The 14,925-nt window shown below is 49.2% G+C and overlaps 1 protein-coding gene across 1 annotated transcript; it reads right to left on the reverse strand.

Moving 5' to 3' along the window:
- Positions 1 to 4: 4 nt before the first annotated feature.
- THRSP (thyroid hormone responsive) lies at positions 5 to 3,846 on the reverse strand. Its single transcript, XM_082749578.1, has 2 exons — positions 3,225 to 3,846; positions 5 to 1,765 (listed from the first exon to the last, which is right to left on the reverse strand). Exon 1 carries the CDS (start codon positions 3,691 to 3,693, stop codon positions 3,244 to 3,246), a length of 450 nt encoding a protein of 149 aa, XP_082605704.1. The 5' UTR covers positions 3,694 to 3,846; the 3' UTR covers positions 5 to 1,765; positions 3,225 to 3,243.
- Between the last annotated feature and the right edge of the window lie 11,079 nt (positions 3,847 to 14,925).

Here is a 14,925-nt window from a genome sequence, read left to right on the forward strand (position 1 = left end):
CTCCTTTTTATTGTAAGAAAAATAATCAAAGAATGGTCAGTTTCCATTCACCAAGTTTTAAGGCATTTGACAGGTTTTTATTTATTTATTTATTTATTTATTTATTTATTTATTTATTTATTAGATTTTTTCTTTATTTATCTGACAGAGATCACAAGTAGGCAGAGAGGCAGGCAGAGAGAGAGGAGGAAGCAGGCTACCTGCAGAGCAGAAAGCCCGATGTGGGGCTTGATCCCAGGACCCTGGGATCATGACCTGAGCCGAAGGCAGAGGCTTAACCCACTGAGCCACCCAGGTGCCCCGTCATTTGACAGGTTTAAAATGGAGTTTAGCTCAGAGTTGGCAAGGGATAGCCTGTAAGCCAAGTCGTGTCTACTGCCAGTACATTTTATTGGAACACAGCCATGCTTCTCTGTTTCCATGTCAGTGGCTGCTTCCATGCTACAAGGGTAGAGTTGAGTGGTTGTGACAGAGAACTTCTGGCCTGTAAAACCGAAAGTGTTTAATATATGGCCCATTACAGAAAAGGTTTGCCTGTTCCAGTTCCAGTAGAAAGCGAGACAAAGCAAGCCAGATTATGGAGGTTTTTCTGAATCATGCAGAATAATTTGGACTTGATCCTATAGATGATGGGAAGTCACTAAAACGGTTTTAGTGGAATGACATGGTCAGGTTTGTATTTCTGAGCTCTCTGCAGTAATCAGTATAGAGGGTAGTTTAAAAGGAAGAGGCTCAGGACTGGGAGGACAGAAGACTGTAACGGCAGAGGGGTCTTTGCTTGTAGATGGATCACCCTGGTGAAAGTGGGCTCAGCTGCTAACATGGGCTATAGCCACGCTTGGTGTCATTAAAAGGAAAATCCCCATGTACCTGCAATAAACTTAATGACTTCTTGAATTCACGTATTTGTCCAAAAAGTTTCCAAGCTCAGATTTTATGATTAGTTCTGGGAGATCAGTAAGATTATTTCTCTACATGATTTCAGATTAGAATGAACATAAGCATATGGTTTCTGGGCAAAAACAGATGAGTCCCATGTCTATTCTCTTGGGTCTCCCCTGTTAAAAATGAAATCATGTCTGAAAAATTACTTTAGAAGCAAAGATGTTTGCAAGTTTTTTTTAATTGCTACTTCAACAAATAAAAAGTATTGTTCATTAATGCTTGGCAGGTACAAGAGTGTGAACCATTCATCCTAAGGGACTTTGCTCTCCCTTAGTCCTGGAGGATAAAACGTAAGAGCTAGAGTAAATACAAGGTGAGGGGAGAGGGAAAAAAAAAATCAACCTTTGATAATAGCACTCACATGCCAGGGGCTTTTGATTCATCTTTTTAAATTTTCATGACAATCTCGTGAGATCAGTGATACTATCACATTTTAGAGATGAGGAATTTAGGCTCCAGTGGGTTACATAACATCCAGGATCATGTGAATGACTGCTCAGAGAAAGGATGTGAATTTAACTTGGTCAGCTATGAAAACTTGTGGTCTACGGTAACACACTGGCAGGTAATGCCGAGCTCCTCATGAACTACTGGCAACCACCCCTGCTGGAGAGAGGAGTGAGGGGAGTTGTGAATAGCAGCAAGCATTTTAAAGGTGACCTGTTGCCAAGTCCACAAACTGGCGCTCTGAGGGAGGCAGGAAAGCATCGCAGGACACCGAGGTGCCTATGTTTCCAGCTGCAGGTCCAGACCATTCCCATCTGCCTCAGAGCTAGTGTTCGTGTCCTCACCACACAGTCTGCCTTCTGTCACTTGGGATCTGTGGAGAGCAGAAATGTAACAAACCAAGTCAGTATCAATCCCTATCATGCACCCACTGAAGTAGGAAAAATAACACAGCAGCTCGACGGTAGTGTCGCTGTAGGAAATCTGGCCGCGCAATAGCACCCCGAGAATGAAGTTCTCAGAACTGTGACAACAGCTAGTTTCACCTCCACGTTTTACTGACAAGAAAGCTGGACTAGCTGTCCAGGGTCACACAGAGGTCAGTGGTAGAACTGGGGCAAGAGCCCAGATTTTTTAACTTCTGCCATACCAGACTGCCTCTACAAAAACCAGGTTCCTACGTGCTGACACATGGCACAGAACCGCTGCTCTTGTCTCTGAAGGAGTTGGGCAGGTCAAAGTGCTTTTTCCTTCCTTCCATCTCTCCCTCCTTCCTCCCTCTTGTCTTCCTCCCTCTCGTCTTCCTCCCTCCCTCCCCTTATTTCCTTCATCCCTTCTTCCTTCCTTCCCATCTTCCTTCCTTCTTTCCTTCCTTCCTTTTTTCCCTTCCTTCCTCCTTTTTTGCGAAAGTTGACACCAAGTTGGATTTTTGTTCTAGTGTGTTTTAAAGATTTGTTTATTTATTTGAGAGAGAGAGAGAGAGCAGGAGCAGAGGAAGAAGGAGAAGCAGGCTCCCTGCTGAGCAGGAAGCCTGATGCGGGGCTCCATCCCAGGACCCTGAGATCATGACCTGAGGTGAAGGTACACGCTCAACAGACAGCCATTCAGGCACTCCTGTTTGTTTTTTAATTGAAGTATAATTGGCCTACAAAGAGCAGGGTTTCACTCTACCCTGCCATCCCCCATCCCCACCTGCAGCCAGACTGCAGAATCCTAAGGTGTGAAGGCAGTCCACTAGCACACAGGAAGGGGTTTGGACTCTAGTTAGACCAGGGCTCATTCACAGGTCAGCTCTGCCGTTCCCTGAATAACCGCGGACTCCTTTCACTTCTCAGGCCCCCAGTTTTTTTCATCTGTTAGAGGGAATGATAGTTCCATTCGAAAATTGATATGCAAGTGATTTTAAACTATAAAACCACTCAAGTGCCTTATTTTTATCAGTACTGTTACTCTTCAGTGAAGAAAGGGAAATCCAGAGAACTGAGCTGACGAAACCGAGCCCTTAGTGGTGGAGTCAGACCTTGAACCCAGGCTGGTGAACAAGCATTCACATACTTAACTAGTAAATGCATGCATGCGTAAGCACACACATATGCACATACATATGCATTCATGGGCCACCTTTCCTGCTATCAGCCTGCAGTTCATGGCCATTTCTCACCAAGCCTGGTCAAGAGAGTAAGACAAGCCTGGCCTTGAACCCTCCTGAGTCATGGCCCTAATACCTGGCAGTGAAGGTGCCTGCCTCAGACCCAGGCTGTCCCACTCCCACTGAGTTGTGTCCCCTGGAATGTCCCTCAGCGGACTCTGACCCCCACCAACACCAGCATTACCTTCCCTAGAGTCCAAGGCCTACATGGCCTGTCCCATTATCTCCTGGTATTTCCTTGTCACCTCCTCAGCTTTCAGGGTAAGATTGGTGAGGATGTGATGAAGGCTGGAAAAGTGCAGGTGGAACTGAGCTTCCAGGTCCAGCTTCCCCAAGACCCTCTCCTCCTCATCCTCTGTCTCTGCAGCTTCATGATCGGACTCATGGGCTCTGCCACCTGCCACCTTGGACCACCACTCCTGTCGGGGCAGCAGCCCGTGGTCCACATCCACGCGGATGGCCTTGAGCATGGTGAAGTATTTATAGAGATCAGGGGCCCCCTCCTGAGCCTGCTGCCCCTGCCCGTTCAACGGCACGTCCCGCAGGAGGCTGGGGATCATCACCATCTGCTCCATGTTGCGCACCGTGGCCGAGTAGCGGTCCATGACGGTCAGCAGGCAGTTCTTGGGGTAGAGCTTGGTTGGCACCTGCATGGTGGCTGCTGCTTCCTCGCTAAGCCCAGCACACTGCCCCAGCACTACGTCGAGGCTACTTTTATGTCTGGATGTGACAGCAGTTGGACAGGATGCCAAAGCCCAGCCGGTGGGGCAACACAACCCTTCTTTAAGCCAATCCCAGGGCTTGAGCACCAATATCTGCCTCAGGCGATCCGTCTGCCCAAAGACAGACCTGCCAGCTCTCCATCTGTCATTTCAGCACTCCAAGACTGCCTCCGCATGGGCCCGCCCCCTTTTTCATGGACTGGACCAGCCAGTTAGAGGGAAGCCTTGCCCTTTGGTGACCAGGGCTCTCACCCCAGGGCAGTCATGAACACTTTCAGGGTATCTGAGACCCAGCTGCCCCTTCACTGTCTGCCTGTATGCACGGTACACTGTTCAACCCGGGGTGCCCTGGCTTTAAAATGAACTAGGGACATGAAGAAGCTTAGTATGGGGCAAAAAGCACAGACACAGGAGCCAGAAGCCCCAATCCCGCTGCTTCTCAGCTATGTTTTCTGGTTGTTTGCTGGCTAACACCTATTGAACACCTAACCTCACATCAAGTTCTACACTAAAAGTAATTTGCCCATGGCCCCGTTGGAGCTGGGATGCCAGCCCAGTCCCTCCTCTCTCCCACCTCCAGTCAGGGCTTTAAAAGAGGTATACGAGGTTGCCTAACTTACACAAGTGAACTAGAGCCATATCCGTAGCTGTAAATTTGAGCTGTTGAGAGGATCGAAGAAGATAAAGCCCATGAAAATGCTTTCTAAACCACCAAGTGTGGTTCCCAGCTGATCCTAGATGAATGCAGGTCTCTCTCAACTTTAACCTATAATTCCACAACAATGGAATTCTTACAATGCTTCTTCACCACTGACCTAGTCCTTTGATCTGATGTCTTGGAAGACAATAATCCATTGCACAGTCTCATTATCACAGTTGACACACTGCATTTGCTCTATTTGTTTATGAGATAACGAGGGAAATTGAGGCCTAAAGAGAGCCTTATGGTTGTGCAACAAATGTCAGAGTCAAGTGGAGAACAAGGTCTTCCAAGTTCTGGGTCAGACAGCTAGCTGCTCACTGCACCACCTTGGGTGGAAAGACCTGCTAGGGACCTTCTGCCCCAGCAGTGGGGAGAGAGGAGGAGGAGAGCACAGGGAGGGGATCTTATCTCACCTAAGCCCCCCTCACTCCCTACCCCAGGGCAGGAATCCCTTCTGTACCCTCCTGACTAACCATCGTCCACTAGTCTGCTCTCTCCCATGCCTACAGCCAGAGCTATAGGAAACTTCATCTTTATGGTGAACTGAACTCTACCTCCCTTTAGCTCCTCCCCAGCAAATTACAGTATTTACCCCAAGGTCGCCTGCCTTCGCCATGTTTATGTTAGCACACAACTGGGTTGCCTGAAATCCATTTGACAGTCTTTAACTCTCTCAATCCCATAGTAGCTCTATGAGGCAGAAACACACGAGTAGTCCTCTTCTCAGGTGAGGGAAATGGGACTGACATGCCCAACTTCTCAGCCATGACGCGGCTCGGCTTGGCTCTTCAGAGGAAAACCAAGGGTGTCCCTCTCGCAAAGTGTCCTTTGTGGACTGGCCATACACACAGCCACAGGAAAGCTGGGGTCATCCTGTGTTGGACAGATAGCCCGCTTCTCCAGAGCAGAGAGGGTAGCCAAGTCCAGGCCATGGGCTTGCTGTGCAGGGCAAAGCTTCCACTTTAACCTCTTCTGTGTCAAAGATTGCCAGGTGAAACAGAGAACATGGGCAGCTCTTCCTTCTTATGGCCTTATGGCCCTGGACCAGTCACTGTTCCTGTCTGAGCCTCAGCTTTCTCCTGTGATATAGTCATGATGACATTGATCAAGGGCTTACTTTTTGAAGCAAAGTGCTTAAAACAGAATTCCATCCTCCCAACAATGGCATGTGGTAGGAGTTCCCCATTTACCCAGGCGGAAATTGAGGCCTATGGAGGTAAAGTAATCACATTATTAGTTCTTAGGCAAAGAGGATTTGGGATGAGCAATAACCCCCACCCACAGGTCATTTTGAAGATTCTAGATGATGTTTATGAAATATCTGGCCTATTGCAAGACCTCAGTAAAGGTGCACTGCCTCCTGGAACTTTCTCATCCATTGGGCTCTCCAAGCCCTCTTTTATTCCTTCATTCCAGAACCTGCTACACACACTTCAGTTCATTTTGAACCTGTCCCAGGGCCCAGTGCTGCAAATGCTCCCTAGATATGAGATGAATAATGACCATTAGGTTCACTTTTCCCATACGCTCTAGGGTCTTTGGTCATGATGTCCAGTCGCCTTGAAAAACAGGGTCCCTAGCTCGACAGGAGGCAGTAGTGAGGACTCTGGCAGGTGAGGGAGCCTGAGCGGCTGCAGCCACAACTGGACATCCAGAAGATACCGCTGCAGGTGGTGCTAATGTGAGCTTCCTTTCCAGAATCACTCCTCAAGAAAGGACAGATGTGCCCCACTCCTGTCCTTTGCAGGTTGCTGTCCCAGTACTTTGATGCAAGCAAAACTCAGCAAGACACACGAGCCCAGTATTACCTCCACTAGTCAGTGGGGTAAAGAATTTGCATAAAATCATTTCCTAAACTATGTGTAGAAAAGGGAAAGATTTTTAAATTAATAGAGTAAGCGAAAGAATTTAATTTTTTTAACTATTTTTTTAAGATTTTATTTATTTATTTGACAGAGAGAGATCACAAGTAGGCAGAGAGGCAGGCAGAGAGAGAAGCAGGCTCCCACTGAGCAGATAGCCCAGTGTGGGGCTCGATCCCGGGACCCTGAGACCATGACCTAAGCCGAAGGCAGAGGCTTAACCCATTGAGCCACCCAGGTGCCCCAAAATAATTTAATTTTTACAGGTTACTTAAGTGAAGATTTGATTGATTCATTTCCACCTCCAAAACATTTTTTGTTTGGTTTTGTCCTTTACTGAGAAAAATATTCTTTTTTTTCTATTCTTTTTTTAAGATTTTATTTATTTATTTGACAGACAAGAGATCACAACTAGGCAGAGAGGCAGGCAGAGAGAGAGGAGGAAACAGGCTCCCCACTGAGCAGAGAGCCCGACTCAGGGCTCAATCCCAGGACCCTGAGATCATGACCCAAGCTGAAGGCAGAGGCTTAACCCATTGAGCCACCCATGTGCCCCAACATTCTTTTTTTCTAAAGATTTTGTTCATCTACTTTAGAGAGAGAAGGAGTGGAGTCAGGGGGAGGAGCAGAGGGAGAGAGACAGGCAGACTCCACACTGAGCTTCTTCTCCCTCTCCTTCTCCTTCTTCTTCTTCAAGATTTTATTTATTTATTTGAGAGACAGAGAGAGAACAAGCAGGGGGAGCGGCAGAGGGAGAGGGAGAAGCAGGTTCTCCATTGAGCAGGGAGCCCGACATGGGGCTGGAACCCAGGACCTTGAGATCATGACCTGAGCCGAAGGCAGATGCTTCAAGTGAGCCACCCAGGTACCCCTAGGATAAATGTTCCTAAAATGTTTTCGCCTCAGCAAAGTGGGACTTGCTTTGTAGTCAAACATCCCAAATGGCTGAGTGGTGAGTACAGCCAAAGACCACGAGATTAAACCCTGTGGTTTGGGTTTGGGGCTGCTGCCAGGCTCACTTGCAAGCAGGCTCCCTGGGCTCCAATGTTCATGGCTGTAGAGGGAAGGCTTAGGAGCTCTGAAGGGATGGCCCTTTCAGCCCTGCTTGTATAACCCCTTCTGAATCCATGTCCAGGTCCCTGAGGCCATGACCCTGCCTTTCGAACCCAGGCCCCCGGTCTCCAGCTCAGGACTGGAAAGCGTCATGTGGACAGGGTTGGGAGAGCCGACCCTGGCATGGTGGACAGGCCAGAAATGCCCTCCAAGTGTCAGCTTTTTCATCTTTGACCCAGTGGCCCAGGGCCAACTGAGGCCTCCTTGGGCCTCCTCTGCCCCGTCTGTTCAACGAGGGGACTGACCTCTGTGAGGGCCCCTCAGCTCAGACTTCCGGGGATTCCACCTGAGCACATGCTACTGCACCTTCTGTGTCATTCTGCCTCTGTGTTTGTATCCTAATCCCATCTCGGGCCAGTCCATTCCCAGATGGATTCCTGGACCTGAAACAGAGGGACTAAGTGAGTGCCACAGATGTGAGTGAGTGAGTGAGTGGGTGTTAGTGAAAACTGGAGAAAGCGAGCTAATCTTTAACTGGGAGAAAAAATGAGCCACGAGAGTCAAGGAGTGTAGAACACACAGGAGCCCTGGGGAAGAGGGAAAGGCCTCGACCTGCCAGCAGGCTACAAACTGAGACTGCCTCCAGGCTACCGGGCAGATGGAAGACCCAGGATGAAGTGTTGCCCAACATCTCCAATTAGAGGACAGATGGGATCTAAGGGGATAGGCTGAACTCAGACAAGTTCTAGGAGTGGGGAGGGGAATGGAGGAAGACAGGAAAGAAGGAACACGGGTCTTTTCACGGAGTGTGGTGGGGCTTCAGCAAGGTCCCCTGCTCTCCAGATGCCACAAATCCTAGGGCTGGGAAAAGATCCGGTCCAGCTGGGCCACTGCCAGTAAGGAAGTTCTGGTCAGGGGGGGATGGTGAGAGAGGCAGCAGAAGCTAGACTAGACCCCAAGTGTCACTGGGTTTCCCCAGTCTTCCACCTCTCCCCTTCCCTTCTTCCTTGCTCTTAGGTGGGGAAACTGAGGCTGAGCGAGGCACTTCCTGGATTGACCTCTGCAAAGCTGCCAGTGGCCTCATCCTCAGGGGATCTGAATGCCCCAAGTTGGATAAACTGATCCGGCCCCAGATGGACTAGGGTGGAGGCCCCCAAGGGTCTGGCCAGGAACACCATGTGAATGTGGTGCAGGGGGTAGGATGGTCATGTAATGCTCTGGGCCTGCCAGTATTCAAGCAACCCTGCTGGGCTTGGGTCCAGGCAGCCAGAGAATGGACTCAGACTAAGGTTGCGACAGGTTTCCTAATTTATAAATGACTTTTATACATACGCGTCATTTGTTATCTATGGGTCTCGGGCTGTTTTTCCTTGCCGTATTACTTCTGTCCTGACTTATTGAGAAATACTAGGAATCAAGAGTCAAGAGCAGGGGCACCTGGGTGGCTCAGTGAGTTGAGCCGCTGCCTTCGGCTCAGGTCATGATCTCGGGGTCCTGGGATCTAGTCCCGCGTAAGGGTCTCTGCTCAGCAGGGAGCCTGCTTCCCTCTCTCTCTCTCTGCCTGCCTCTCCATCTACTTGTGATTTCTCTCTGTCAAATAAATATATTAAAAAATCTTAAAAAAAAAAAAAAAGAGTCAAGAGCAGTTATACGCCCAACCCCCAGATACTGAAACTCTTTGGTGCATTCCTGCTCCCTGCTGGGCCAGGAGGAGGCAGGAGAAAACAGGACACCTTGGACCCCACCCTCCAGAACCTGGCCCCCTTTGTCACGCAGGGGACCTCATATGTTGAGAGCTTCCTGTGTCTGCACTGTCCTGGGCCTGGAGCTATAACAAGACACAAAGCAGACAAGGCACCCTGCTCAGGCAGTTTATATCTAATGGGGAGAAAGCCACAATGAACGTATGCACAGATAAATATGATACTATCACATTGGGACATGTATTAGAAATAAAATTAAATTAAATATTAAATAAATGAGCTAGAGCCCTGTTACTACAGGTGTGGTTTGCAGACCACCAGCATCTAATCACCAGAGCGCTCATCAGGAATGCAGATTCTCAGGTCCTCCCCAGGACCTACTGAATTGGAAACTATATTTCTTCTTTTTTTAAGATTTTATTAATGAATTTGCCAGAGAGAGAGTGAGAGAGCGCGCAAGCAGGGGCAGCAGCAGGTAGAGGGAGAAGCAGGCTCCCCACTGAGCAAGGAGCCTGCTGAAGGGCTGGATCCCAAGACCCTGGGATCGCTTCATCAACTGTGGCACCCAGGCACCCCTGGAAACTGCGTTTCAACAAGATCCCCAGGGCATGTCCATGGCCAGGGAGTCAAGCATTTACTCCAAACATGGTTATTACTCCAGGGGAGAAGAAATATCTGTGTTGAGGCCTGAATGCTCTCGTTTCCAGAGGATCTAGCTCCCAGGCAGTCGGAACGACCAGGGCCACTGATCATCAACTACTGCCCTTCAAGACTTGGCTAACTCCCTGGGGGAGCTTAAGCAAGTCACTCCACCTCAGCTTACCAACTGCAAAACTGAGGAGCTGGACTAAGTAGAGACTCTTCCAAGCTAAAGACCAAACAAACAAACAAACAAAAACTAAAAAAATAAACAAACAAAAAAATCCCACTGTCTTCTGAATGGGGGATTTTGAGGAATCAAGACTCCATTGACCAGCTAAGAGCTCTTTGAGGGAGTGGCAGGGTCCCTTCTCTGGAGACTTCAGATCACCCCAAGGGGCCCAGGCCTTTTCTGTTACTTGAGAATACAGGCATCGCTACAGTTCGGGGAGTCTGCCGCAAACTTCACTGTTCCAAAGGCTCTGTGTGCATGGCTGACCAGAGGAGACCCCGGAAACTGGCAAGTCTTCCTATCCAGCCTCCACTCCCAACTTCCTCCCTGTCACATGCCTCCTTCAGTTCTGGGAAGGCCCAGTTCTTTCTCCCACTGATGCAACTAGGTTGGGGTCAGCCTAAGGGCTTCTGGGCTCACTGAGTGAGAGGCAGAGGCAGAAGTGCTCCCTTGGGAACAGGTCAAAGGTCCAGATTACCAGAGTTGGGTGTGTTATAGGGTTCCTGCAACCTGACCTCTACTTTAGTGACCAAAAACTGAAACTCCAATTTATCCTTCTTTTCTTTTTTAAAAGATTTTATTCATTCATTTGAGAGACAGAGAGGGAGACAAGAGAGAGTACAAATAGGTGGAGGGGCAGGAGCAGAGGGAGAAGCAGGCTCCGCGCTGAACAAGGAGCCCAACATGGGGCTCAAACCCAGGACCTAAAGATCATGACCTCATCTGAAGGCAGACACTTACCTGTGAGCCACCTAGGCACGCCTCCAATTTATATTTCTAATCATGTTTTATTCACTCCCCTGGAAGGACTTCACCGCTATATATCTCACTTACAATAGGGCTATGATATTTAAAAATTCTGTGACCAGACGAGATTAGTCATTCATACACAAAACATATCTGTCTTTCTTCTACCTGCTGGCAAGAAAGATCCCCTATGGGCAAAAAACTGGTCTAATGCTTCCTTATGACTCCAGCACCCCAAGAGCTCAAGAAAGTTTCCTTAGTTTATTGACTGAAAGGATGCATGAGTAAAAACTACGGGGATCTGTCTACCTGGGCGTACTTCCCAGGTATTTCTTCACTCCTTCTTCCATTTTGTTCATTTGACCCACTTTTACTGAGCTTCCCCCGAGGGGAAACCCTTAGGCAGCAGGCTGTCAATGCTACACCACCACACCGGGACTCCAGAGAGCTCAGGGGTCAGGGGTTAGGGGGCTTTGGCTCAGCTGCCTCCTTCTAAGATGGCCAGCCCCTGCTGGAGGAACTTGAGGAGAACCCCTTACTGTCGGGGGGACGTCTCACCCTGCCCACAGGCCTGGCCCCTAGACTGGGACCCAGTCAGAGTCCAGGAGGTGATGAAGGACTCCCCACCCACCCTGGACAGGTATTGGGAAAGGAGGAGACACTAATCAAGAGCCATAAGCTCTACACACAACTCCGGCCTCTCAGCCCTCTATCCACCTTCCGCCATCTTTTGGGGCCTCCTTCTCTTTCCAGCCTGAGATCCATAGTGACACTTGCTCCAGCTTCTCCATGATCCCTCCTGGCACAATCTTACTACTGTGTAAGACCAGCCCCTTTCTAACTCCAACACCTTCAGTAATTCCTTGTATTAGTTTCCTATGTCTGCTGTAACAATTCACCACAAACTGAGTGTCTTAAAAGCAACTCAAATTTACTATCTCACAGTCCTAGAGGTCAGAAGTCCAAAATGCATCTCACTGGCCTAAAATCAAGGCATCAGCCAGGCTGTGTTCCTTTCGGGAGGCTCTGGGGAAGAATCTACCCTCTTGCCTTTTCCATATTCTAGAGGTGCCTGCATTCCTCAGTGGGTGGCCCCTTCCTCCAGTTTCAAAGCCAGTAAAAGCCTTCTCATATTGCCCCCTCTCTGGTCTTTCCTCTTCTAGTTACTATAACTGTTGTTACAGCCATAGGCCTACCAGGGCAATCCAGAATAATCCTTTTATCTCAGGGTCCACTGATTAACAATCTTAATTCCATCTGTAACCTTTATCCCTCTTTGCCACGCAACCTAACATATTCCCAGGTGCCAGGATTAGGACATCGCACCTACCACACTCCTCACCCCTGTCCATTTTATTTTAATCTATCATGCTAGTTCTCCCAATGAAACTTTGTACAGAAGCCCAATGAATAAAACAGGTTGAGAAGAAATCGATTTGGCTGAAGGAGGATGAGCGGGGCTACAGCTGCATCCCCTTGACCATCTTTCATCAGCCCTCGGGTCGCCTCCAGAGAATCCAGGACTCCACAGAGCGCAGCTGGAAAGCCATTAGCCAAGACAAAGTCCAAAGTTTCACCTTTGCTTTCAAGGCCTCAACTAGCCTTTTTGGCCTAATTCTCTGCCATCAGGTCAACAAATCTGAGTCTCACCTCGATGCCAGGCTCTGGGCTGAGCAGATGCACAATCCCAGCCCCCAGGAAGCTCAGGGCCTGGTGAGGGAGGACAGACAACTAAGCAGGCCACTTCTACCTAGCTGGGTAAATATCACTAGAGCACAGAGAGGAGAGGTGCTTAGGCAAGCTTCCTGAAGGGATGACGATTTGTGGAATCAGCAAGTCCGAGAAAGACGGAAACAATCTTAAAAGCAGGGTGGTAAGGGGGTAAATGTTTCTCTCTCTCTCCATATATATATATTTATACATACAGATTCACTATATACACAGTATATGCACTGTATGCTATATATATACTATACCATACTATAGTGTATTTGAAAGTATATGTATATAGCATATATTCTATACAGTATATATAGAAGAAAGCATATATCTATTACAATTTTTCTGATTTCCTGCACCTATATTTGTGAATACATACAAAAACAATAAATAAAAACTTACACGGGAATGAAATATAAATTTAAGGAGCCACGGTGTGGTGTGAAAGAGTACTTTATAATTATTGGGTCGTATTTCTCAAGCTGAGTGATGGGTACAAGAATATTTTCATATTCATTCTCAATATACTTGAATACCTTAAGTTCTTAAAAAAAAAAAAAAAAAGGAACCGTGGGAAATGTTTTCTAGGCAGAAGTACCAGCTTGAGCAAACGCCCAGACACACAAGACAGCAAAAATACTAATGACTCCTCAATATGCCCTCACCCTCCTAACTCCGCAGTAACTTCCAAAGCCTTGCTTCCCCTCTTCCTACCTCACCCCCTTTTGCCCGGGCTCACCCGCGGTCGAACTTTCCGACCAGATCAGCTCCCTCCCCTATCGGATAGGCGGCCCCGGTTCCTGGCTACCGGGGTACACCCCTCGTCTGGCGGCTTTGCGCACGAAGGTGTGCCTCGCCGCAAAGATTGCGGGCTCCTGGGGGAAGGCTGGGCGGGACTCCGGCCTCGGCGGTTCCCGCCAGCAGGGGGCGCTGCGGGGCAGGCGAGGACTTGAGTTCCGCAGCCCGGAGGGGCGGGGATCCTGGACCCCAGCCAGCGAGCCGGGACTCGTCGCCAGCGGAAACGCACGAGTTCCCAGGCGATAATTGTCCGCCTCGTTTTAATAGAAAAGGGTTGGCCGATAGCGGGGAGAGTGGGAGGAAAATCTTATCATCGTTCCAGGACCCCACTCACAAGATAGGCGTCATTCATGTTTTGTAGCTGTGTGTGAAAGGGGCTCGACTCGGCAAGTGAAAGCACAAAGGCGATTTCTTTTTTTCCTGCCGTTGCCCTTTCGAGCGCATTCTGTGGACTCCTGGTTCACTGTTCCCGGATGAAACCTCAGCAGGTCCCCTGGCTTTTCTGAGTTTGCCGTTTATTGTTGGGTGATTAACTTAAGTGCGGGCCTGCGTTACCGCAAAACTCTCCGGGTCCCGGCCACCTCTGGCTGGGACACCTGCTGGCTGGGAAGAAGGCTGGGCGTCCTCGCGCCGCTGCTGCTCCCCTTCCCCGCTCCCGGGCCAGCTTCTGGCTCTCCCGGCCGGTCGGGGAGAAGTCACAGCCTCGAAGGTCACTTGGGCGTGGCAGGTTCCATATGCGGACACTATCTCTTAGGAACACTTTCATGGGCTCCTTGGAGACGTACCGATTTTCAGTGTCGTACCCCTAAAAAGGGGGGAAGTGCCTCTTCCTTCTGGCTGCTTACAACCCCTCGGTTTCAGCATTCCCTCCTACACACCTGCAGCCTCATTTTGCTGGGATCCCCTCACCCCTAAATGGAAGCCCTCTTCCGCGCGGTCCTTTTCCAGAAGGCCTACATTCTCCTTTAAGAGGGGTCTGCACGTGCTGCACAGGAAACAGCCCCTTGCCAGGAGCCCTTCCATTTGCCAGCTCGCACCAGATTCCAGACCCCAGAACCTCCCTTTCCAAAACTCCCAAAATAGTTCTCTGGAAGCCTCTCTCTCCTGGTTTGAGGGGAGGGGAGGACAGCTTCTTCCAGTCCCTAGTGAGGAGTGGGTTGGAGGACAGACAGAGTGAATGCTCTGACAACTCTCCAAAATAGAGTGTCCTCCCACGTTCCTGGAGGATTTAGCTTGCTCCCTGGGGCCAGGAGAGGGGAGGAGGAGCAGTCTTCGCCCTGCCCTCCCTTTTTCGGAGTACTGCACAGGTGGTCCAGCCTGTTTAGTGTTGGCAACTCTGCCAATGTTTCAGCCTTTGCGGCCTCAGCTGAAATTCTGAGGTGACTGGGACATTCTTTGTGGACACTTTATTTCTTTCCAGGCTTTGCCCCAGAGAAGGGTCTCTAACCTCAGCTCAGAAAAGGCCCCATCAGAGGATCTGCCCAAAACACAAATTCAGATGGTCACCCCCCCACAGAAAACGTTTGCTGTGCAGCAGCTCCCCCAAGGCCAGCTGCATTTCAGCTCCTGGGCTTTACAGATACTTCCCTAACCTCATGCTTTCTCTCTAACCTTTGCCTTTCCTTTCACCAAAAGAGTTCTATCTCCACTTCTCCATTTAACTGACTCCTTGTGGTTTTTGAAGACCAGACCCAAAATGTTACCTCC

The sequence above is a fragment of the Mustela nivalis genome (genome assembly GCF_964662115.1).
Source record: "Mustela nivalis genome assembly, chromosome: 9".
In the NCBI taxonomy this organism is placed as follows: Eukaryota; Metazoa; Chordata; class Mammalia; order Carnivora; family Mustelidae; genus Mustela; species Mustela nivalis.

Coding starts and splice junctions, on each gene's coding strand:
- THRSP (XM_082749578.1), bottom strand. CDS start 3,693: ATGCAGGTGCCAACCAAGCTCTACCCCAAGAACTGCCTGCTGACCGTC.